This window comes from Colossoma macropomum, unplaced genomic scaffold (assembly GCF_904425465.1).
Source record: "Colossoma macropomum unplaced genomic scaffold, Colossoma_macropomum, whole genome shotgun sequence".
NCBI lineage: Eukaryota > Metazoa > Chordata > Actinopteri > Characiformes > Serrasalmidae > Colossoma > Colossoma macropomum.
In genome coordinates this window covers 39,491,130-39,515,644 of record NW_023494790.1, presented here as the reverse complement: position 1 = coordinate 39,515,644, position 24,515 = coordinate 39,491,130, and the positions used below count along the sequence as shown (strand labels likewise).

General features: G+C 40.9%; 1 protein-coding gene across 2 annotated transcripts; it reads left to right on the top strand.

The window, feature by feature from the left end:
• Positions 1-550: 550 nt before the first annotated feature.
• On the top strand, positions 551-22,624 carry ubtd1b (ubiquitin domain containing 1b). Of its 2 annotated transcripts, XM_036573357.1 has the most exons (5): positions 551-645; positions 749-1,340; positions 2,352-2,619; positions 19,046-19,273; positions 22,072-22,624. In XM_036573357.1, the coding sequence occupies exons 3-5, from the start codon at positions 2,535-2,537 to the stop codon at positions 22,455-22,457; spliced, it is 699 nt and encodes a 232-aa protein (XP_036429250.1). In that variant the 5' UTR covers positions 551-645; positions 749-1,340; positions 2,352-2,534; the 3' UTR covers positions 22,458-22,624. The 2 variants fall into 2 exon arrangements, with proteins under 2 accessions (XP_036429250.1, XP_036429249.1); XM_036573356.1 differs by having other exon boundaries at positions 566-1,340.
• Positions 22,625-24,515: the final 1,891 nt, after the last annotated feature.

The following is a 24,515-nucleotide window of genomic DNA, read 5'->3' as shown; positions in this document are numbered from 1 at the left end:
AAACTGCTATGTTGAGGCCCCAAATGAATATACTCAGATCAGGAATTACTATATTGAGGCCACAAATTACTACAATCAGTCCACAAATTTGCTATATTGAGCCCACAAATTAATATTTTGAGGCCACAATTTAGTATGCTGAGACCACAAATACTGAATACACTATTTATTACACTATTTCTCACTATATTTAGTACACTCAACACTATGCTGAAGCCACAAATTACTATATTCAGGACACATTCATATTATGAAACCACAAATGACTATACTGAGCACACAAAATTACTATGTTGAGGTCACAAATTAATATAATGAGGCCACAAACTAATATGTTGAGTCCACAATGTACTACTGAAGCCATGGATTCATATATTGAGGCCACAATTTACTATACTGAGCACACAAATTACTATATGAGAAACTTGACTCGTTGCCTCAATATATTAATTCGTGGCCACCATATGTCTCCTCGGGGCTCCGTCCTGCGTCCAATCGCCGAAGGTTTCTCACGTTTCTGTGTGACGTCGCTTGCTCCGCTCTGCGGCTGCGCGAACAGCCACAGTCGTGTAAAGGGACTCTGACTCTCTGGCAGGCAGAGCGACTCTGACTCGGATTCGGACTCCGAGAGCTCGACAGTGAAAGGTTTGTAAAGGTTCGAGAATAACGCCAGCCCGGCTCGAACACCTACAGAACCAACATGTAGACGCGGCTGTGGTGTTATTGATTAGGTTTGTTTTGTCCGTAGTCCGGCTCCGGGTCGATTTCTGACTGGACTGGCCAACTGGAGCAGGACAGCTAACCGAGCTTTAGCTCTGCTGGCGGACCGAGAGAAGTGGAGAAGCGGACTCGGACTGAGCCGGAGAGCTGGTGAACTATGCTGGCCGGACACTCAGCGAAGAGACGGACCTTCCTGCAGTCGAATCTGTCCGGCAGTTATGCTTCAGGACGTCGTTTTGGCGGAAACGTTTCGGTTTAATTCGCGTAACGTTGACGGTTAACGTAGGTCGACCTAGCTAGGTTAGCTAGCCTAACGTTAGCCTGCCTCGCACCAGAAGTTCAGAAACCGAAACCGAGCTCGGTAAAATAGTCGCGGGAGTGGGTCAGGTTTAAGAACCTCTTATTCCTGCTTCTTTCTGGACTCTAAGAGGGACAAAAGATAGTAAAAAGTTGCTGCTACCGGTTGATTTCGCCCCTGTGAACGTCGGACCCTCCGAGGAACAACACTACTCTACAAGTCTGTACTTGCAGACTCGCAGACTCGGTCTTGCGTACTTGGAGGCTCGCTAACTTCCCTAAAGTGCCTTCTGGGAGGTAAAACCTCCTAATGTCGTCTCAAGGTGAGCCCTGGATGAACTGCTGTAACTTCTACAGTGTTTACTTTACAGTGAAATACTGGTTTGTTGCTTTACAGGGTCACCCTGTGAAAGATGGTGCATTGTTTACAGTGACACACTGAACGACACTTTACAGTCATTTACCAGCAGCAGGGTTACTAGTAAAGTGCTGTAAATTTACAGTAAAGATGTAAAATATTTACTGTGGATATATACTACTTTACTGGCAACCCTGCTAGAAAATTACTGTATTGAGAATTTTATTCTGGCTAATAAATGAATGCATAACAATGAGTTCATAACAATTAATGATTAATCAACAGTAATATTAGTCCCTGATCAGTTCTAACTGTCTAAACAACCAGCACTAAGAATGATCGTCTTTTTTCTCTTTGTAAAAAGGTATTTCTGTAGATGAGTGTTTCTGTTTGCGTGTATTGTATTTTGTATTTGGATTTACTGTGAAAGATGGCATATTTAGAGAGGTGCATTGTTTACAGCAACACACCAAACAGTTTACAGTAATATACTGGCAGTAAAGTGCTGTAAATTTACAGTAAAAATGTAAAATATTTACTGCGAGTATATGCTACTTTACTGGCAACCCTCTGCCAGAAAATTGCTGTGTTTTGGCCAATTAATGAGTTCATAACAATAAATGAATAAGTGACTATTATTATTATTGTTGATTAATCATTTCTAACAGTCTAAACATTTTATTGCCAGCACTGAGAATGATCGTCTGTTTCTGTAGATGAGTGTGTCTGTTTGCATGTTTTGTATTTTGTATTTATATTGTATTTGGATTTACTGTGAAAGATGGCATATTTAGAGAGGTACATTATTTACAGTAACACACCAAACGGCAATTTACAGTAATATACTGGCAGCAGAGTTTGCAGTAAAGTGCTGTAAATTTACAGTAAAAATGTAAAATATTTACTATGAATATACAGTACTTCACGGGCAACCCTGCTGTTAGTAAATTACTGTAAATTATTCTGTATTTTACAGTGTAGCTGAAGGGGGAAAAACGTCACCGCTGCCCTCATTTACCTTACTGAAGCGAAGTTTTTCCTGTTTGGAGCAGCAGCTGTGTGTTGATAGCCGACACAGTTCTGCGCAGAGCTCCAGCTTCCTGGTGTTGGACGTGATCAATCTCCAGTGAAGAATGAGGCTGGGATTTAACTGACAGCCATGGGAGGATGTGTGGGGAGAGAACGGCAGGAGTCCCGCGGACAGGGATCGTCTCGAGGGGGAAGGAATCAGAGAAAACGGGGAGGTAAGACGAGTGATTAGTGCTTAACGAGGGTCTAATTAACTTAAAGGGGAATTCAACTGATTTAAAACTCATATATATATATATATATATAATGTATGTGTGTGTGTGTGTGTGTGTGTGTGTGTATATATATATATATATATATATATATATATATATATATATATATATATATATATATATATGTATGAATGTATATATGTTTATGAAAACATATGTATGTATATGTATGTACACACGTGATTCAATTGGTGAGATGCAAAGAAAGTCATTCAGAGAGTCCTTTACAGCGGTGATGAACCAGAGGTCACAAATATAGGCATTTTATTTACTATCCGAATCCACCGTGAACCCGCACGAGTTTTATATGGAATGTTGATGATGGAAAATAGTGGAAAATCTGAAATAATGTGGATTTTCTGGTCTTCTTGGCCAAAAAACAGGCCTGTTTACAGAAAACAATCATAATGTAAATTGAGAGTAGATGATATGACAAAAATACCACTTTTTTACGATGCACGACAGGCATCATGATATTGAGTTTTTCTAAGATTTAATAATGCCATGTTTTGCAAACTGCGATGCACTAAATCCAATTAAACAGACATAATTATGCCCACTCTGTAATGAAACGTAGTCAGTGTCTTTGAGTACTGACGATATTCACAATATGCTTAGAAAAGCATATTGTGACATCATTTATTGCAATGATGATAAAATATCATATTGTGCACCCCAATTTACATAGCAATCACAGCAATGGCGAGAGAAATCACAATTAGGTATTTTCCCAAAATCGTTCAGCACTACAGAGAAGCACCTTTAAAAGAGGAAATTAGACATAATTCTGTCCAAATACGGCTTATGACGTTGTAACTAATCATTGTGAACGACAGAATTAGCCACCACCCTAATTTCAGCTGCTAAAATTAATAAATTTGCCACAGTCTGACCTTTGGTGCACACACAAAATATCTTTTGACATTAACAACGCACTCCAAATCTGGATATTTAGACCAAAACAGGGAAGTGCACAGGGGTGTACACATTTCACTTACTGCACTGTACAAAATCAAATTAAACAGGACTATTTATGCTCCCTCTTACCGAAACACACATGTGGTACTGATGATATTTACGATACGTTCACAAAAACATTGTTTATCGCTATAACAATAAAACATTATATTGCCCACCTCTAGTTGTGCGCTGCAGTTTCTCATCAGGTTGAATAGGATTTTTAGTGTTCTGTAAAGATAAGATGCTTTATTGTCATTGCACAACAATCCGAATTGTACAATAAATCCTAGTGGTTCATTAACAAAATAACATCAAACGAATAAAAGAAAAATATGAGCTACTATGAAATACAAGATATTAAAAGGAAAAGACTATATAATTTAAAATTATTTAAATTAAAATGATAAAAATCAATAATATATAATTTTATAAGATATTGCACATCTATGGAAGGTAGTGATAAATTTACAAATAGTGCAGTTTAATAAATAAATGCTTGTCCAACCTAGCAACGGTTGCTATGAAAGCTACATATTCGTACACTGTAAAAAAAAATGGTTTGTCATTTCAACCTAAAGGTACTTCATTTGGTAACAAGCAATTAAACTAGTTTTATTCAACTCTAAATGTACTTTGATCTAAAGAGTCATTCATTCAAAGTGTTTATTTAGATTGAATAAAACTGATTCGGTTACAGTGAACCAAAAAGTCAGTTCAGTTAGATGAAGTGTGTTCAGTTCTGGTTCTGGGCTGTTTTTCGCTGCTCAAGCACTGAACCAAACAGCTCAGTGCTGGACTGTAAATCAGTCATCAGTTTAGGAATTTACAACCGACTGTCCACATCGCCTCATAAAATCAAGTTTTTAGGTCATTTGACGTTGTCATGTGCAGAATCGCTCTGTTGAGTTGGGACAACACATATCTGCTTGTTTTGGGCCATGGAGAGTCCAAGCAAGTGTTTCTTTGAGTACCTCCATATTTAAAGGACCCCTATAGTGTAAAAGTGAATTCTTTGCTGTTTTTGAAATATGTAAACATTGATAAAGTTTCAAGATGTAGTGCACTCTGTAAAAATGGCTCATTAGATCAACCTTAAAAGTACTTTGTGTGGTAACGAGTAAATTAACTAGTTTTATTCAGCCTAAAAATACTTTGAATGAACGATTTTTTCAATGTCATTTGAATGAAACTAGTTGCTTAACGTCCTGTTTTTAATTATTTGTTTTTAGGATGTTTCAAATACCAACCCGTTTACATTAATTTAGCTCCGCCTGTTCATACTGAAGTTAAAGGGAGTGTTTCAGCTAAGACCACTTTTTGAATGAGGGCAGCCAATCAGGACAGGGCTCATTTACATACATCAGTCTTAAAGGCACAACAACAAAAACAACCTGTTTAATTCAGAGGGATAAAGAGGGGTTGGATGGTCATGGAAAAATTAATTATGACTGTTTTTGGTACATAAAGTACAACAAAATGTATAATATGAGCCCTTTAATTCCATTAACCCCTCAAACCCCCAGGCTTATGACTTACTTGGGCTTATTCATTAACTACATGGGCTTCAATGCAGAATAGGCTATAGAACTGTGTAGTAAAACTTTGGCCCTGCTGGTGGGCTGTGTCCATTTAAGGGGTTAAAATAGCCTCTAATCCAGGGGTCGGCAACATGCGGCTCTTTTACTGCCCTGTTGTGGCTCCACAGCTGAATCAGATTTGTAGGTAAAAATAAAATAATCCTCCTTTACAGTAAAATAAAGCTCTGCTGATCGTTCAACACAGTTTAACAATAAATGGTCTTAAACTCTGGAGTTAATGTAGAACTGCTAATTCACCCTTTAACCCTGAAGATCAGCGCAGACTGCTGGTCACCGTAGCAACACAGACAACAGTCTCGCCTAGCTAGTAGCTAACGAAACGGCAAAGAGAGAGATTTAAGATGAACATCGATAATTTGGAGACAAACTGACTTATTAGTGTTTATAATCACTCCAGCTGGTTTCCTGATACGTTTAATCTGCAACAAGAAACTGAAACACTAAAAAGTCGCAAAGCTGAAGTTTCTCGTTTGTATTCTCCCGTTCCACCTTAAATGGTGCAGCAGTTATATTCTGGTGTCTCAAGCACCGTTTAAGGTGGAACGGGTAAATTCAAACAAGAAACTGGAGAATGAGAAGCGACTTCAGCCTCATAAGAAAAAACTTTCCTGCTGGAGATGCGAGAAAAGCGGCTATAGCTGAGCTAAAGCTTAAAGCAGAGCAAAGTAAGTCTGTGTTTTCGCTTATATTATATTTTTAGCCTATACTACAGGGAGATTCACTGGAAAGAGGCCCTGAATATTTTGCTGTAACTCCCGTTAGGATGAAGCAATCTGAACCAAAAAAATGCACTACATACCTTGACGTATGTGTAATTGATTACATTACATGCGATGCTGGAAGTGATCTCCGTTTTCGGCCAGACATATGAAGGGGTACGGGGGTCTGCACCCGGAAGTTGCAAAAAGAGTTAAATGTGGCGACAGCTGTCCGGCGCCGACCTCATGGCTCGACGCAGGGGCGTCCCGGCTTGTTCAAAGCCTCATATACTGAGGAGCTCATTGCACCTTGTTTCATTCAGATTGATTCGTCCTAGAGAGAGTTATTACATGATATTCGGGGCCTCTTTCGAGTGAATCTCCCTATAGTACATCAGCAATTACTGAGACATATTCACAGCCAAGAAGGTAAAATGGACATAAAACGTTGTGGCTCCCAAGGTGTTTTGATTCTTATTGAAAGGACAAAATGGCTCTTCTTAACATTTGGGTTGCGACCCCTGATCTAAACAGATATATTGACCGTCTGTGATGCACTAATTTGGCTCCTCTGCTCTAGTTTATGAACCTTTGTAAGGTCAGAGTTTATATACACCGGGGGACGTCCTCAGTTTGTGAAGCCCCAGTGCATTATTCATGCAAATGTAACAGCCCCCTCACTTTATGTATGTTGCTCAGCCTGAATTATCACTGAAATTTCATTGAGCGTTTCCTTAATGACAGTAATAAAGCTGATCTGTTTGGGTACAGCTGTATATCGAGGCCATTCTCATTGGAGTCAGCAGGGTAACGGGCCAAACTTGCGAACTTGTTGCCTTTCGGCAAAGCATGCAAATAGTTGCATGTTGGGAGTTGTGTTACACAAAGCAATTCAGAAGAAATCAATCAGTCAATCAATCAATCAACCTTTATTTAACCTTGGAGAACATTGAGGGTGAACCTCAATAAACAGTGTTGCTGAGTAAATACAGTGAAAAGGGATTCGTTGTAAACATACCAAATAATAACAGTAAATTTAATAATAAAATGTCTCAAATCAGGTAAGTATAAAAATGAAACATCAATAATAAAAATACATAAACTGTAGAAAATATAAAAAATAATTAAAGCTTAACTAAAATGTTAAAGTTAATAAAATCAAAAAGGAAACTAAAATGAATTAAAATGACTGAAATAATAATAAAAATCATAATTAAAACAAGAATAAGAATAAATAAACAAAAAATAAATGGGGAAAAATAAAATAAAACAGCTAAAAAAATGAAAATAAGACAATAATAGTAAAAAACAGGTAGAACAGTGTGAGGCAGAGTGGAGGTGGTTATAGAGTAAGAGTTTAAAATGACTGAGTGACCCAGCGAGCCGAGCTGTAGTGGTTCCTGTAGTGAGGGTCCAGCTCACTGATGCTGGAACTAAAGGCAGATTTTTCCAGTTCAGTTAAAAACTCTCGGTACCTGTCATGTGATCCAACCACTGGAGTGAGTCTGATAATTACCATTATCATTAGCAGAAATCAGAGTTGCAGGATTACTCCACAGCTCCAGCTTGTGTATTTTGATAGGCCTGCATTGCTGCCTTATCGCTGAATAAAGTCATCTGTGACATTTTTTGCATATTTGTGACGATTTTTGGTATTTTTTTCCAGCTGTGATCGCTGTTGTTGCAGAATCAGAAAGCAGAAGATTTTTATGATGCAGTTGTCGTTTTTAATCTATTGTGTGTGTTAACTCCAGCAGTACTGCTGTGTCTGATCCACTCACACCAGTGCAACACACATTAAGGCCCAATCCCATTTCACTCCTCATCCCTACCACTCAGCCCTATACCTCCGTTTTCAGCATTCACGTCTAGGTGTAGGGCGCCCCGGTTCTTGTTGAGATAGAGGGGTGAAGTGTTGGGGCTACATGACCCTCCAAACGGAGGTTTTTCAGAGACTCCAAACAGAGAGTTATGAGAAAAAGGAAAAAAAAACGGAAAGATGGAGAACAAGAAACCAAAAAAACCCACAAATGTGAGAATTTACTCTGTTAAAAAATTACAATAATCACCATATTATCTTAGTTTAATGTTGTTTCAGTGTATTTTGGTCCTTTTCTTCATAACAAGCATTAAAAATCTCTAGTAGTGCTGATGTCTCAGTAGCTAACTTTCCCATTCCACCTTAAAAGATGCAGCAGTTACATTCTGGCGCCTCAGGCATCAGAACTGCTACTCTATTTAAGGTGGAACGGGAAAATTCGAACAAGAATCTGGTGAATATCTGACTTCAGCTTCATATCACTGAAGAATTAGGGGTGGGTGATAATAAATAATTGCCCCCCTCTTTGAAGATCATATGATGCCCTAAATGTAACTAAAGCCCAGCAGTGAGGAGCTGAACTTTACCCTCCTCTGCTGTCACTGCAGACTGGCAGGGTCGCCTACAGAGCAACGCTGGTAGCTGTTAATGAAGTGATGCTCTTTTTATTTGAGGGTCCCATTTCAGAGGGAAGATTTCAACCACTACCCTGTAACTCAGTTCCAAGAGGTAAGGCGACACTCGAAAACAAGGGGTAGGGGTGAAAATAAGAAATGGGATTGGGCCAAACACGCCAACCACCACAGCAGTGTTACTGCAGTGCTGAGAATGATCCACCACCCAAATAGTACCTGCTCTGTGGGGGTCCATGGGGGTCCTGACCACTGAAGAACAGTGTAACAAAGTATGCAGAGAAACAGATGGACTACAGTCTGTAACTGTAGAACTACAGACTGAAACTATATGGTCAGTGAAGCTGATAAAGTAGACAGTGAGTGTAGAAACAAGGAGGTGGATTTAATGACATGGCCAGTCAGTGTATGAGGAGCCCAGGGGAAAAGAAAACACTCCAGCCCTTCGTCTGTTTTAAGCAGCGTCTGGATTGAAAGGATTTGAGTTGTAATTCCAGTGAGGAGCCGATACTGCGTCTCTGTCTGCGTCCAGCTCAGCAGAATAAACCCCGTCAGTGTTCCTGCTCCTGCACTACAAAACCATCTTCACATTCCATTACAATCTGTAAGTCGTACTATGTTAGTGTGATCGTGCCTAGAGCAGAGTTCTAGATAAATTGCTCCTCGTCAGAGACATGTTTAAACGTGTTTTTTCCTCTTCGCAACCATGTTTGTACTCTCTGTAAGGGGGATATTTGGATTATTTGCATGCTTTTCTATTTGCATGCAGCAAAGATGGTTAATGTACCTGTTTAGAGAGAGTTTCAGTGAAGGTAATGCTTTATTCAGCAAAGCACAGTGAAGTTAACTATTAAAACTATATAAAACTATAAAATCAGAGATCTCCAGGATTTCTTTTATATGAATATATTAATAATAATATAAATATTAATATTTATGTTATTTACGATTAAAGCCTGTAACAGTTTTCTATAGAAAACCACATTTTGTATGTTTATATTACTGTTTATAATATACTTAAGCAGTGGAACCCGAGAGGGAGTGTGTTATCGTGAAATAACATCACGGCTTTAATTTGGTCACCGTAGATCAGAACAGCCGTGATGTTATTGGTGATAATACACTCCTCGAGTGTTCCATTGCTTTTATACAACTAAACTCCCAAACTGTCCCCACTGAGCAGCTTTTCAGTCGGCAGCTGTGACAGAAGAACAGCTGAACAACCTGGAATCAGCCAGAAATGAACCCAATACCATTCGCCAAACGTGTAGTCTGATCTTCAGAGTCTGACCAAATCAGACTGAGCCATAAAACTGCCACAATATCAAGTTCAGCTCAGTTTTGTCAGTTTTTGCCAGATCAGTATTAATGTTGTTTTGTTCCAGCCAGTCTGTAAAGCATCTTACAGCCCATTTAGTTTGGCGAATGGTGTTAGTATTTCATCATGAATTAAATTTTTCAGTTTGTATACAGTTTTCTGTTTGTTTTTTTTAAATTTTCATGGCATATTTAGTGTATTAAGCTGCGAAAAAAAAAATTGGTGCGGGGTCCCTTCTCTAAACACTGCGCGCTTCAGTGCGGTTCCTGGAACTCCGCCTCGTCGCCCGCGCAGCCGGTGTTGCTCACGCCACACAGACGCAGTGTGTGTGAAGGGTGTTTGTGTGTCAGACGTTCATGCATCACCGTAATGCTGCCGTGAAATGACTCCTCTGTTTTACAGTGTCTTTATTCGATTTGTTTGAGTGGTTTATGTTACGGATACGGAGGACGTACTCACGGCGTCTGGGCGTGTAAAGCATGATGGACGCTGGTTCAGATGGAATTCTGGGCGTTCGCTAATGGAAGTTGTGATACTGGAGTTGTTGGCAGCCAACACCCTCAGAGCGCCGCACCGCTCGCTTATCTTCACCCACAGCGCGGTGAACGCGGCGTCTTCAGCAGGAGATAAGACTGTCTGCTGCCGTGTCACCATCACAGGCTGATGATATGGCCTAGCCTATAGATCTGCAGCGTAATGCTCACTTCCTGCCTCTCTCTGCAGGAACCGCAGCCGAGTCTGAAGCTCAGATGTTCGTAGACGCTTATGAGACCCCAGATCCTCTTATGGTGCTGAACAATATTGATATTTTAATAGTTTACAAATATTTCACCATATCAGGATATTCAGGCCAGCGTTAAGAGTTAATGAATTGGCGTTAGCATTAATAAAGTTAACACTAAAGTGGATGAATTTGTGTTAGTATGGTTAACGAGCCCATTAATGATAGGTGAGCATTAAAGTTAATGAAGCCAGGCATTAATAATGTTCTTAAGTTTGCATTAATAAAGGTAATGAGTTGGCATTAAGAGCGTTAGTAAACTCATATATAATAATAATAATAATAATAATATTTATTATTAGTAGTAGTATTAAAATTATTATTTATTATTCTTTTTAACCAGAAAAGAAACTCTCTGAGATTAAAAAGCTCTTTTTCAGGAGTGTCCTGGCTGAGATAATGAATTTAGCATTAGTAATGTGGAAGTCAGCGTTAGTGACGTTAATAAGTTATCGTTAATAAAGGTATTGAGCAGAATGTCTTATACTCCTGACAGATTTGTTCTGTTTTCTTCTCTTAAAAAGAGAATCTTACATTTTTGTAAACATCAATCAGACAGAAAGCAGAAAGGAAACATACTGTTTATTTTTTTATGGATTTTAAGCTGCTCTTTCAAAATAATCTGAAGCTGGCAGTGAATTATGTCGCCGTTCACTGTCAGGTCCTGGATAACATCAGTAAAGAGTTCAAAACAGAATTAAAAATGAACAGCTTGGGAGCAGAAATAGGACCTGGAGCAGGAGCAGGAGCAGGAACAGGAGCAGGAGCAGGAGCAGGAGCAGGAGCAGGAACAGGAGCAGGAATGCTGCTTTTATGGATGTCAGCATGGATATAATCCACATTATCCATCAGATACGGAGCTAAAATCTCTCTAAAACTGAAAAGCATCTCCTCACACTGTCAGTATCACTGCATATACTCATATATCTCCCACACTAATGAAGGTGGTTCTTTTATGGTTCTTTAGTAAAGTCAGAGGTTCTGTCTGGTCTCCCTTTTGTCTCCACTCTGCTGACATCCTTCAACGTCAACACCAAAACAAAAAAACTCAAAACAAGAGTCTATCAGAAGTGAAGCTTTCAGGACGTAAGTTAGGAAAGATGGTTTTTCAATGGTTCTTGAGTAAAGAAAATGGTCCTATGTAGAACCATGAGCACACAAAGAACCATTTTCATGCTTGATGGTGAAATGGTTCTTCAGATTGATGGACAATGTGTTGTATGTAGTTCTACATAGAACCTTCTGAAAGTGGTTCAGAAAGGGTTCTGCTGTTGTGATGATGTCTAAGTTGTAACAGTGGAAGAACCCTTTTTGTTGCTATGTAGAACCATACATGACACATGCGGCATCAGTCTGAATTGCCATTTCACCATTAAGCATGCAGATGGTGCTTTGAGTGTTCATGGTTCTATATAGAACCACTGTCTTTGCTAAAGAACCATCTTTCTTAAAACAGTGGCACACTTAAATGGTTCTCTGCATGGTGAAATGGTTCTTCAGGTTGATGGTGAATGTGTTGTATATGGCTCTACATAGAACCTTGTGAGACTGGTTCAGAAAAGGTTCTACTATTGTGACGATGTGAAGCTTGTAACGTTAGAAGAACCCTTTTTGGTCCTATATAGAACCATATAAAATACATTCTCCATTAGTCTGAAGAACCATTTCACCATTAAGCATGCAGATGGTTCTTTGAGTGTTCATGGTTCTATGTAGAACCGCTGTTTTTGCTAAGGAACCTTTGAAGAACTGTCCTTTTTAAGGGTGCAGCACTAGCTGACTGTAGTCTGCGCTGGAGTGAGGCTGCCTGGCTCACAGCTGCTTATTTGAGACTAAAGATCTGCGTGTGGTTTTGGCTCCGTGCTGAACGGAGAACGCTGTAGAAATAACCGGGTGTGGGGACGCCGTAATGGAGGAGTTCTGTTCTGCTCAGTTGTTTGGCCCCTCAGAGGAGCCTTATGGTGAACCGCGACTATGTTCCTCCTTTGTTGTGTCTTTATAGGCATCAGAAGAGACGCTGCCCTGTGATTGGCTCATTATATCCTCACTGGCTGTAACATTCCACAGCAGTAGAACCCGAGTGTCTGTAAAACAGGCTGGAGCTAAAGTCTCCACCCAGACACGCTTAGAACATGGACTGAACTACTGTCTTAAACAAGATGGTTCTTCAGCAAAGAAAATGGCTCTACAAAGAACTATGAGCACTCAAAGTACCCTTCGCATGAATAAAGGGTTCTTTGCATTACTATCCTCAGAATGTGCTGTTCTATGTAGAACCTTTTTAAAAAGGCGCCTATATAGCACCCAGAAGGGTTCTGCTATTTTGATGTCAAGCTTTTAACAATAGAAGGACCCTTTTTTATGTGATATATAGAACCATTTTCAAGAAGGATCCATATAAATGTGCTATATAGAACCTTTTAATCATGCAAAGTGAATGTTCATGGTTCTTTATAGAAGCGTTTTCTTTACTGAAGAACCCTTAAAGAACCATCATTTTAAGAGTGTAGGCCTGGGCGATATCTGAACATAATTAGCACCATGTGTTCTACACTCTTAAAAAAGATGGTTCTTTAGTAGAGAGGAGTTCTAAATAGAACCACGAACACTGAAATAACCATTTGCATGCTTTAAGGGTTAATGGCATGGTGAGATGGTTCTTCAGATTGATGGAGAATGTGTTTTATATGGTTCTATGTAGCACCAAAGCAGTTTGTGTGCCATAACCCTTTTTGGTGCTGTGTAGAACCAAATACAACACATTTTCCATCAATCTGAAGAACGATTTGCCCATGCCATTAACCTCTGAAGCATGTAAATGTTTTTTTGAGTGTTCATGGTTGTATCTAGAACCATTACGTTACTAAAGGCGTTTTAAGAGTGTAGTTAAAAAGGTGTGATTATTGATTTTAGCTTCACTCTATTGATATTCTTTTAGTCCAAAATGTCCATGTACTGTATCCGCTGTGTTCTCACACCTCTGCCTCTCACCTGCCTCAGCGCAGCAGCGCGCCGTGAGTCAGAGCGAGTGAAACGAGACAGCCGAGCAAATCCTCCAGCGTGTCCTGATTACGTGCTGCATCTAAGCCGCCCACACTATAAATAATTTGTTTGGATGAAAGGTGACCTTTTTAAACCCTCAGTAGCAGCCAGTCGTCCCTCTGTGCCGTCCGCGAGTCGGACGAGCCGCAGAGGCTGTCCAGAAGCCCCCTGATATTCATATTCTTGCCATATAATGGGTCTTTAAATCTGCTTCCTTGGAGTATGAGGTTCCGTGGCCTCTGCCGGGCGCCGTATGTTTACCTGACCGAGCTTTGCGTTTTGATCAGGAGCTGGAGCTTATCAGTTCACATGCAAATGGGTGGGAATCCTAGTTGTTGTTTAACCCGAGGCCCGAGACGAGGCCAGGTGAGGTAGAGCGGGTGCTCATTGCATAACAGGGCAATTCCACCAATTTTTCAAAATTTATTACATTCAAAAGAGACTCTGCTTTCTTTACAGTGGTGGTGATGGGAACCAGGGGTCGCTATGACTACAGCACAGATATAGACATTTTATTTACTATCCAGAACCACCAGTTAACCTACAGAAGTGGGCAAGATGGCAAATATGTAATACCTCGATACTTTAAGAAGTTTTATGGTACACGTTATCTACCAAAATATACCAAGTAATACCAGGTTTAAACATACTATCAAATAGAATAGTAAGAAAGCCTATGCAGGTGAACAGGACTAATCATGCTCGCTTTAGAAACAAGCATGCGACAGTAAAAGTCCCGGCAATATCGTCAGTACGTTCAGATAAGCATAATTTTGTGGCATAATTAATCACAATAACAATAGATCATATTGCCCAACCCCAGTGAACCTATACGTCTTCTGCATTTTTATACATAATGTTATTGATGGTAAAATAGTGATAAATCTGAAATAATAAGTTATTTGTTTTTGCCTAGCAACACCCTGCAAGTACCTCTCCATCATAAATGGATTTACAGCTATCATAAAACAGCGTCTCAGTCATCAGGCAGTGAATTCATAACCATTTCATGTCATGGACGTCTGGTTCCTATCACCACCACTGTGAACAATTCTGACTCTAGAACGGAGTGTTTCACACCAAACCACTCTGAACGACTCTGTTTATATCTTAACCATCTAATTATGCAGGAAAACATACATGGGTCATTCTATAGAAACGTCCACTCTTCTGTCTCTCCACAGGAGTCACTGGTGTTACTGATCCTCACTGGTGTTACACAAAATAAAGGAACACCAGAGACATTTTTAATGAACAATGTATTTTACTAAATGGCTGCTACAGAGCATCAAACCACATGTTGTCCATCATGGAATATCCACTAAAATATGGAATTTAATCCATTTGTATTCTATTTTTTCACAATTACCTCAGAATAAAGTCAGTCACACCAGTGACTTCAGCTAAAAGCTTCATATGAAATCATGAGCTAAATGAGAAAATCTCTGATAACTGAAAGACACAGTGGACTCACCATGAGCTTTTCTTCATAGATCCCTCAGAAAACAGGGAAAAGGAAGTCGAGTGATGTCATCAGTGTGACTTTTATTTCAAAATAAGAGATTTTTTGTTACACGGTAACACCAGTGACACGACTCCTGGGGACAACTTTCATTATATGTTTTTTTTGTTTATATATATATATAATTTTTTAAATTATATATTTTCATTATATATTTTCAGATTATTGTAGTTAAAATTGCAGAAAAACATGTTTTTTACTTCAAAATATGGCCTCTACACCTTCACACATGACTGTGAGGACGAGCTCTTCTGAGGTGCTTGGATTCTATATGATTGATTTAAAAACCAGGATTGCTAAATTGAGGATCAAGAAGGTGTAATTGTTAAAATAACTTAGTTTTATTTTGAAATATAAATAAATTGTAACTCTAATGTGTAATATATCTGTAAACACTAGGGACACAAAAATGGACGTTTCTGTAGAATGACCCACGTATTCCACGTGCTCTTTTCAGGATTTTTATGACCGTATATTTTGGGATAGTTTCTTTTCCTCTAGTCTGTAAACATGGTGCTCGATCTATACGTCTTGTACACAAGGCTGTTTTTGTGCCCAACACACAATCTTATAGAAAGCCACAAGGCTCAGTGATATAGGATCTTAACTCCCTATTGTGTTGGGCTCAACATACGTTGTTTACTGTAAACAAGGCCTCTGTTGTCCCCTCTCGGAGCAGCGTCTGGCTGTGAATTCGTCAGGCTTATTGCCTGTAAGCGCTATTGTTGATGTCGTTTGCAGACATATTGTTTACCCTAAATGTGCAGTTAAAGTGGGAGAGTCCTCAGTGTGGTCAAATAAACAGCAAACCCACGAGACTCATTGTGTGAACTGATGCCATTCTTAACATCACACACTGCCGAGATGACACTGTAGGTCTGGAATTCAAATCGGTCTCTGCCCTTTATTGTGCAAAGCTGCAGGTATTGCAAAATACCACTGTAGTGTTTCTTCAGCTTATGCTGTTTTCTGCAACTGCATACAAGCTCTTTAGCAATTTCCTTATAACGTTTTGTCTTAGAACTCAAAGTCCTGCTTAAAAGTCCTTCCTCCCTGCAGCTGTTAGACTGTACAACCAGCACTGCTCCCAGTAGAACCTCCTCCACCCACATTAAACCTCACACACCTACAGAACATAAACTGTGAATTCATCACCGTTTCCTGTGTGCAGTATGCACAGATCAGACATAACATTCTGACCACCTCCTTGTTTCTACGCTCATTGTCCATTTTTTCAGCTCCACTTACTATATAGGTGCACTTTGTAGTTCTACAGTTACAGACTGTAGTCCATCTGTTTCTCTGATACTTTGTTAGCCCCCTTTTACCCTGTTCTTCAGTGGTCAGGACCCCCATGGACCCTCACAGAGCAGGTACTATTTGGGTGGTGGGTCATTCTCAGCACTGCAGTAACACTGACGTGGTGGTGGTGTGTTAGTGTGTGTTGTGCTGGTACGAGTGGATCAGACACAGCAGTGCTGCTGGAGTTTTTAAACACTGTGTCCACTCACTGTCCACTCTATTAGACACTCCTACCTTGTCAGTCCACCTTGTAGATATAAAATCAGAGACGATAGCTCATCTGCTGCTGCACAGTTTGTGTTGGTCATCCTCTAGTCCTTCATCAGTGGTCACAGGACGCTGCCCACAGGAGGCTGTTGGCTGGATATTTTTGGTTGGTGGACTATTCTCAGTCCAGCAGTGACACTGAGGTGTTTAAAGACTGCAGCAGCACTGCTGTGTCTATGGCTAGCAACGCCATAGTAACCACCTGGGGTAACATAGCAACCACCAAGCAATGCCCTAGTAACCGAGTAGCAGATATCTTAGCAACCATCTTGCAACACCCTAGCAATCAGCAGAGATACCATATCAACCACCTAGCTGTTGCTGTGATACAATTGCAACCACTTAACAGCACCTTAGAAACATATAGAAAATACGATAGGAAACGTCTGGCAGCACTGTAGCAACCAGCTGGAATGCCATAGCAACCACCGAGCAACACCCAAGCAGCAACTTGGGACACCATAGTAACCACATGGCAACACCACAGAACTCCCCTGGGATACCATAGCAACCATCTAACAATACCTATACCAACAATACCATAGCAACCACCTAGGATACTACAGCAACCACCCATCAACACTCTAGCAACGTCTTGGGACAAGATAAGATAACCCTTTATTAGTCCCACGACAGGAAAATTCTCACACCAACACCATCGCAACCAGCTAGCAAACCTATGCAACCACCACTGATACCATAACAACACCCTAGCAACCACCTAGAATGCTAGAGCAACTGCCTGACAACACCCTAGCAACAACTTGGAGCACCATTGCAACCAGATAGCAACACCTTACAACATAGTAGCCTCCTGGGGTACCATAGCAACCATCTAACAACACTTATGCAACCACCATCGATACCATAGCAACCACCTAGGATACTATAGCAACCACCCAACAACACCCTAGCAACCTCTTGGAATAATATAAGGTAACCCTTTATTAGTCCCCAATAGGGAAATTCTCAACACCAACACCATCGCAACCAGCTAGCAAAACCATATAACCACCTGGGGTACCATAGCAACCACATAGCAACAACCTGTGTTATGATAGCATCCACTTAACAGCACCTTAGAAACCACCTAAAAAGTCAAACATCTGGCAGCTTCCTAGCAACCAGCTGGGCGTCACTTCAGCTGCTCTTGTTATCAGGGTTATTGTTATTTAATGCTGATCCTGAACCAGTTTCTGACTGAAAGGCTGAATATGTGGAGTTGGAGTTAATGCTGCGTTGTTATGATGGAGATTATACTAATTTCATGAAGGACGTGATGTTTGTCCAGGCAGCTCGTCTGTACACTGAGTACTAAAGGGTTCCACTGGGACTGGAACTCCTGCTCCATTCTGTGGGTAAACTGAATTCACACGTGTTTGTCTTGGGGTTTAACCTGATTAGGTTAAGTTACACACAGTCCCTCCCTTATTAGGATTAGCCGACATTGATGGATTTCATTTTAAACCAGCTACTTCATCAACAAGAGGAGAGAAACAACAGGGCAGCTTTAAAAATATCACTGAAAACATGTAAAGACATACACCACAAGTTTTTCCGTTACACAAAGAGCAAACGGCAAAAAAAAATTACGTTTTTGTTCCTTTTACTTTACTTTTACAATGAAGACTGCTTGACTTACTCATAACTCATTATGTTGAAGGGGAATTTCTATTTTCCGTCTCTTGTAACTGGAATTATTGCATATGTAGTGACGTGTGTACATGCAGTTATAGCGAAGTATAAAGGGGAATTCCTCCAATTTTTCAAAATATTTGTACAATTAAATCACTGCAAAGTAAACAGAGTCATTCAGAGTGGTTTGGTGTGAAACGCTCCGTTCTAGAGAAACATACCGAGTCAGAACTGCTCACAGTGGTGGTGATAGGAACCAGACGTCCTCCTCTAAAAGCTCCCTCACAGAAAGTTCCTACATGAAATGGTTATGAATTCACTGCCTGATGACTGAGACACTGTTTTATGATGGTTTTGAGAAGATTTTGGTTTAAGACATATTTTGTTTAGCCCATTCATGGTGGAGGGATACATAATATGCAGGGTGCTGTGAGGCAAAATAGTCCCCAAAGAAAACTTATTATTTCAGATTTTCCACTATTTTCCATCATCAACATTCCATATAAACTCAGAAGACTCGTGTAGGTTCACTGGTGGTTCTGGATAGTAAATAAAATGTCTATATCTGTGTTGTAGTCATGGCGACCCCTGGTTCCTATCACCACCACTGTAAAGACATCTGAACCATTTCACACCAAACCACTCTGAATCACTCTGATTACATCTTAACCACTGAATTATAGAGGAATTTTGGAAATTTGGTGGAATTCCCCTTTGAGAACAACCCTGATAATGTTTTATTTGTTGAATGTAAATTAAACTCGACTCTTTCTAATTCTTTCGTTCCTCCAGCCCGTAATGAACCCCTGAAGAAGGACAAACCCCGGTGGAAGAGTGACTACCCCATGACGGAGGGCCAGCTCCGCAGTAAGAGGGACGAGTTCTGGGACACTGCTCCTGCGTTTGAAGGCCGGAAGGAGATTTGGGACGCCCTGAAAGCGGCTGCTGTCGCGCTGGAATGCAATGACCATGATCTGGCTCAGGCTATAGTCGATGGAGCCAGTATCACACTGCCACATGGTGAGAGGAGCTGGACAAACATCCTCCTTTTTCTGTAGCTTGATATTTAGGCAGTAGAACCCGAGAGGGAGTGTGTTATCATGAAATAACATCACAGCTGTGATTTGGTCGCCGTAGATCATCACAGCCGTGATGTTATTGGCGATAACACACTCCTCGAGTGTTCTACTGCTTTAATACAACAGTTAAACAAATAAAGTAATAAATTAATAAACTGGGCCGTGAACGCGGCGTTTAATATGTTTTAATGTTCGCAGCTCCTTCACCAAATTATAGTTCCTTAACGAGCAGCTTGATGATAATACGCCAGAGTAACAGGCTCCGCCCACTCGCTGCACAGCCGGCAGTTCGTTCTCCAGCTCCTTACACTAAATTCCCAAACTGTCATCACCACTGAGCAGCTTTTCAGTCGGCAGCTGTGACAGAAGAACAGCTGAACAACCTGGAATCAGCCAGAAATGAACCCAACACCATCCGCCAAACGTGTAGTCTGATCTTCAGAGTCTGACCAAATCGGACTGAGCCATAAAACTGCTGCAATATCAGGTTCAGCTCAGTTTTGTCAGTTTTTGCCAGATCAGTATTAATGTTGTTTTGTTCCAGCCAGTCTGTAAAGCATCTTACAGCCCCTTTAGTTTGGCGAATGGTGTTGGGTTCATTTCTGGCTGATTCCAGGTTGTTCAGCTGTTCTTCTGTCACAGCTGCTGACTGAACAGCTGTCAAACTCGTTGCTTAGCAACGGCGTCTCAGCGGAGTGATACAGCGTTTGTGAAAAAAAACGTGATGTTATGGTGAAATAACAGCACGGTTAGAACGCTTCTCAACCAATCAGCTCGCGTGGCCGGAACTCACTGTTGTATAATATAATAATGAGAGTTCAGTGGATTACAGAGCAATTTGGACAGTTTGGCTCAGTTTCTGTATTAAATTTCTCTTCCAAGTCACAGATCATGACAGATTATCATAAATGCATTGAAACAAGCGTTTCTCTGGAAAGTGCTGATTCTAAACTTTCAATACAAACCTAGTTTGGGCAATACGACAGTATTTTAGCATTATCATAATACATTGCGTCACATTGGTTCTTGTTCATCGGAGTTCCGTGTGGTCAGCTCTGATCGTAAAATGAGCGACTCATATTTCACCAACAGTTCTGTTTTTTCATCAGTTTCATTTTTGGTGTGTCTGTACTATCAAACACATCTGGTACACATTTAAGATGTTTTTTTCAAGGGTTCTTTAGTAAAGAAAATGGTTCTGTAAAGAACCGTAACTACTCAAAAAAAACCTTTGCACGATTGAAGGGTTCTTTGTACTGTGAAGGTGTTCTTCACATTGAGTGAGAATGTGCTGTAGATGGTTCTCTATAGAAGCTATTTGAAAATTGTTCTTCTATTGATACAAACTTGACATTGAAACAAACACTCTTTTTTGGTGCTATACAGAACCCTTTTCAAAAAGCTTCTATGTAGAACCATCTACAGCACATTCTCACTCAATCTAAAGAATGCTTTAATCATGCAAAGGGTTCTTTGAGTGTTCAAGGTTCTTTGTAGAACAGTTTTCTTAACTAAAGAACACATTGATATAAATACACCACATTCCATTTAAAGGCACATTGCACTGTCTTTGTTTTATACTGACTTCACCCACAAAATAAAGAATACAAAACACGGTTAGTGCAGATCATCTCATACTGACGCACTGCAGTAATACAGCGTATAAATACGTTATTTTACACAATCACGTCATTGTACCATCTTAAAAACACTTCATTTTATTCTTTCTAGTGGTCCTAATTTTAACACTTTAAACTTTGACCAGTAGGGGGAGCAGTGCACTCACCACTCAGCCATTGGCTCACAAGCTGCTGAATGCTATTGGCTTCTTATAGAGAAATGTGCATGAATTAGGGCGTGCTTCATGTAAATGATATGTAAATGAGGTGCTAGTAGGCTGGCGCTTGATTTCACGCACTGAAGCTGATTGCACTCATTCATTCCGCTCATTTCTTCATCATCATCATCATCATCATCACTTTTATTTATAAAGCGCCTTTCCCACACTCAAGGACGCTTTACAATCAGTACATAGTCAACAATACATATCACACACACTCCATGGTTCCCACAGCTAGCAGAGGGGATTTCACTGACCACAGTATAGAGTCACTTAGCTAGTCCAGAAAGAGTCCTTAGCCGCAGGGAAAGTTTCACTCCACAACTATGATGCATCACACAGGAGGCCGTCTAGGGAAGCCTTGAAGGCTGAAAATGTCATCAGCCACAAAGGGGGAGCATTTTCCTGCAGCCGAACCCCAGCAGTCCAGGCAGCCACAATGCAGTGCCACCCAAGCAGCCGGCCTAGGCAGCCACGTAGCTTCGCTTAGACATCTGGTCCGATAGGCCTTGTAGCTGTGGTGTGGCTCTGCTCATGCAGCCGAACACTACTGGTCCAGGCAGCCTCATGGCTGCAATGCAATGTCTACCAAGCAGCCAGCTCGGGCTGCGATGTAGCGTCAGTCAGGTCCCCAATCCAGAGAGCCTCGTAGCCGCGATACAGCGTCACTCAAGCGGCTGGTCCAGGCTGCATAATAGCTGAGATGTAGCGGCACCCAATAAGCTATAATAAGCTATAATAAGCTATAATAATATACGCTATAATAAGGGCCAGTATGTGTTTGTGTGTATTTAGTAACTGTATGTTTTATTAAAAACAGAACGTAGTTTTCTTTCAATTGTCCCTCGAGTTTCTAGTGCACTTTGCGCAAAGCTCAGATCTTCATATCTCACCTGCAGGGTCTCTGACTGAGTGCTACGACGAGCTCGGCAACCGCTACCAGCTGCCCGTCTACTGCCTGGCGCCACCCGTCAACCTGATCACCGAGCGCAGCGAGGAGGACCCGGTGGAGAATGCCGAACCCCAAACGGCCTCCAAGAAGGAGTTCCAGCTGAAGGTCCGCCTCTCTACGGGCAAAGACCTGCGGCTCAACGCCAGCATGGCCGACCCCATTGGCCTGCTGAAGAAGCAGCTCCAGGCCCAGGAGGGCATCGAAGTGGCCCACCAGCGCTGGTTCTTCTCAGGCAAGCTCCTCACGGACAAGACACGCCTGCAGGACACCAAGATCCAGAAGGACTTCGTCATCCAGGTCATCGTGAACCAGCCGACGCCACCCAACCACTAAACCGAGCCAGGCTCGGAGCTCCGGACCAAATCAACGTAGCTGTGGACGTATCTCGCACAAGATGTGTAGCTGTATTTTTATTTCTATTTTTCTCCTCGTTTTTTAAAGGAATAAAAAAGACATTGCAGGGGAATTCCACCAAAATTTCTCCATAATTCAGTTGTAAAGATCATTCAGAGTGGTTTGGTGTGAAATGGTTCAGATGTCTTTTCAGTGGTGGTGATAGGAACCAGGGGTCACCATGACTACAACACAGATATAGACATTTTATTTACTATCCAGAACCACCAGTGAACCTACACGAGTCTTCTGAGTTTATATGGAATGTTGATTGATGGTGTTTTGTCTTTGTACTGCCGTGAAACTTTGTGTGAGGGAGCTTTTAGAGGTGGACGTCTGGTTCCTATCACCACCACTGTGACTCTAGAACAGAGAATTTCACACCAAACTACTATGAATGACTTTCTTCACGTCTTTACAGTTGAATTATGCAGAAAATCTGAAAAATCAGTGGAATTCCCCTTTTATTAAGAAAGATAAAGCAGTGCTGCTTTTATTGCTCTTCTCTACCATCAAATAGACTCATTAGAGAAATGACGTTGCTGGTTTCCGATTAAAAACAATGAGCTGGCTTTTTCACTAGCGTGAACTCTCAGTAGAACCCAGTGAAAGTGGATACGTCTAACCGTGGCCACCTGGGAGGCCCCTCTGACGAAAACTCGCCCTAAAGAAAAGCTTTTTAAGTGCCAATATGAGGAACAGCTTCGGGAAGGAAAAAGCACATAATCTCTGGACTATGCATCGTCTGCAAAAGCCTAATATTTGGAGGATCAGGGCGACCCATACCTCAGTGGTCCTGCTCCGGAATAGATCTCAAGGGGTTTTGATTATTGTTTTTTCTTTCTATTCGTTTTTTAAGAACATGATAATCTCACGTGAGCTTCATTTGCACACTTGAATATACGTACAAGCTTCTATACGTATTGTGCGCCTTTAAAGGAGAGACTTCTTCTCTGCTGATTGTTGATGTATGTTTTGAGGTCTGTCTGTCCAGCATTTTCAACATGCGGTCTGTCTCTTTGTAGCGGCTGGACCCACAAAGATATCCTTTGTCATCTGGGTCAACAGATCGTCCCTACTTGTGTAATACCTGAAATTCTGTGTAACAGCACAACTTGACTATGCAATTTACGTTTGGGTCGTATTTCAGTTTTGGGGCCCTCAGTTTGTGTAGATGCCTCTACTGTCCCTACTGACCTCACAGAAGTGGTTCATTGTGGGCGACGGACGACGAAACAGGCCTACTGTACTTTCAGGTTTAAATCCAATCCAGAACGCTCAATAAAAGGAAGATTTACGTAAGAGTTCCTCGCGGCTCAGTCTGAATCTTGGGATAAGCGTTGGAGATTTATGATCTTGTCTTGTATGTTTGGCTGCCTCCCAGTGGACTTTTACAGCCACTGTAGCAGGATAAAATAAAGATTTTCCTTCCTTTACGTAATGTTCAAGCTGTCTATTTGTTAAAGGGCAATTTCACCAAAGTATATACATATACAAATATAGACATTTTATTTACTATCCAAAACCACCAGTGAACCTACACGAGTCGACTGAGTTTCTCAAAACTATCATAAAACAGTGTCTCAGTCATCAGGTGGTGAATTCATCACCATTTCATGTAGGAACTTTCTGTGAGGGAGCTTTTAGAGGTGGACGTCTGGTTCCTATCACCACCACTGTGAACAGTTCTGACTCAGTAAGTTTCTCTAGAACAGAGTGTTTCACACCAAACCACTCTGAACCACTGTTTACATCTTAACCACTTAATTATGGAGGAATTTCCTATTTGTCTTGTGCTTTCTCGCATAATTCATTCTGGCTTCATTTCAGACTGTGGTCCACCTAAGAACGCTTGTCTCTGGTCCCTGTAAAACTGCAGAACCTTTTGCTAGCTTCATTTGCAGAGGTTCCTAGATGGACGTCCCACTATTAGACTTTTTGAAGAATCATCTATGCACACTTTTCATCTCTGAACTCATCTGCAGGACATAAAGCAGC

Bases quoted from the DNA above. Each gene is read 5' to 3' on its own strand.
- ubtd1b (XM_036573357.1), top strand. From the start codon at position 2,535: ATGGGAGGATGTGTGGGGAGAGAACGGCAGGAGTCCCGCGGACAGGGA. The intron at 2,620-19,045 runs GTAAGACGAGTG...TCGTTCCTCCAG, and splicing joins GAATCAGAGAAAACGGGGAG to CCCGTAATGAACCCCTGAAG. The intron at 19,274-22,071 runs GTGAGAGGAGCT...TCTCACCTGCAG, and splicing joins CAGTATCACACTGCCACATG to GGTCTCTGACTGAGTGCTAC.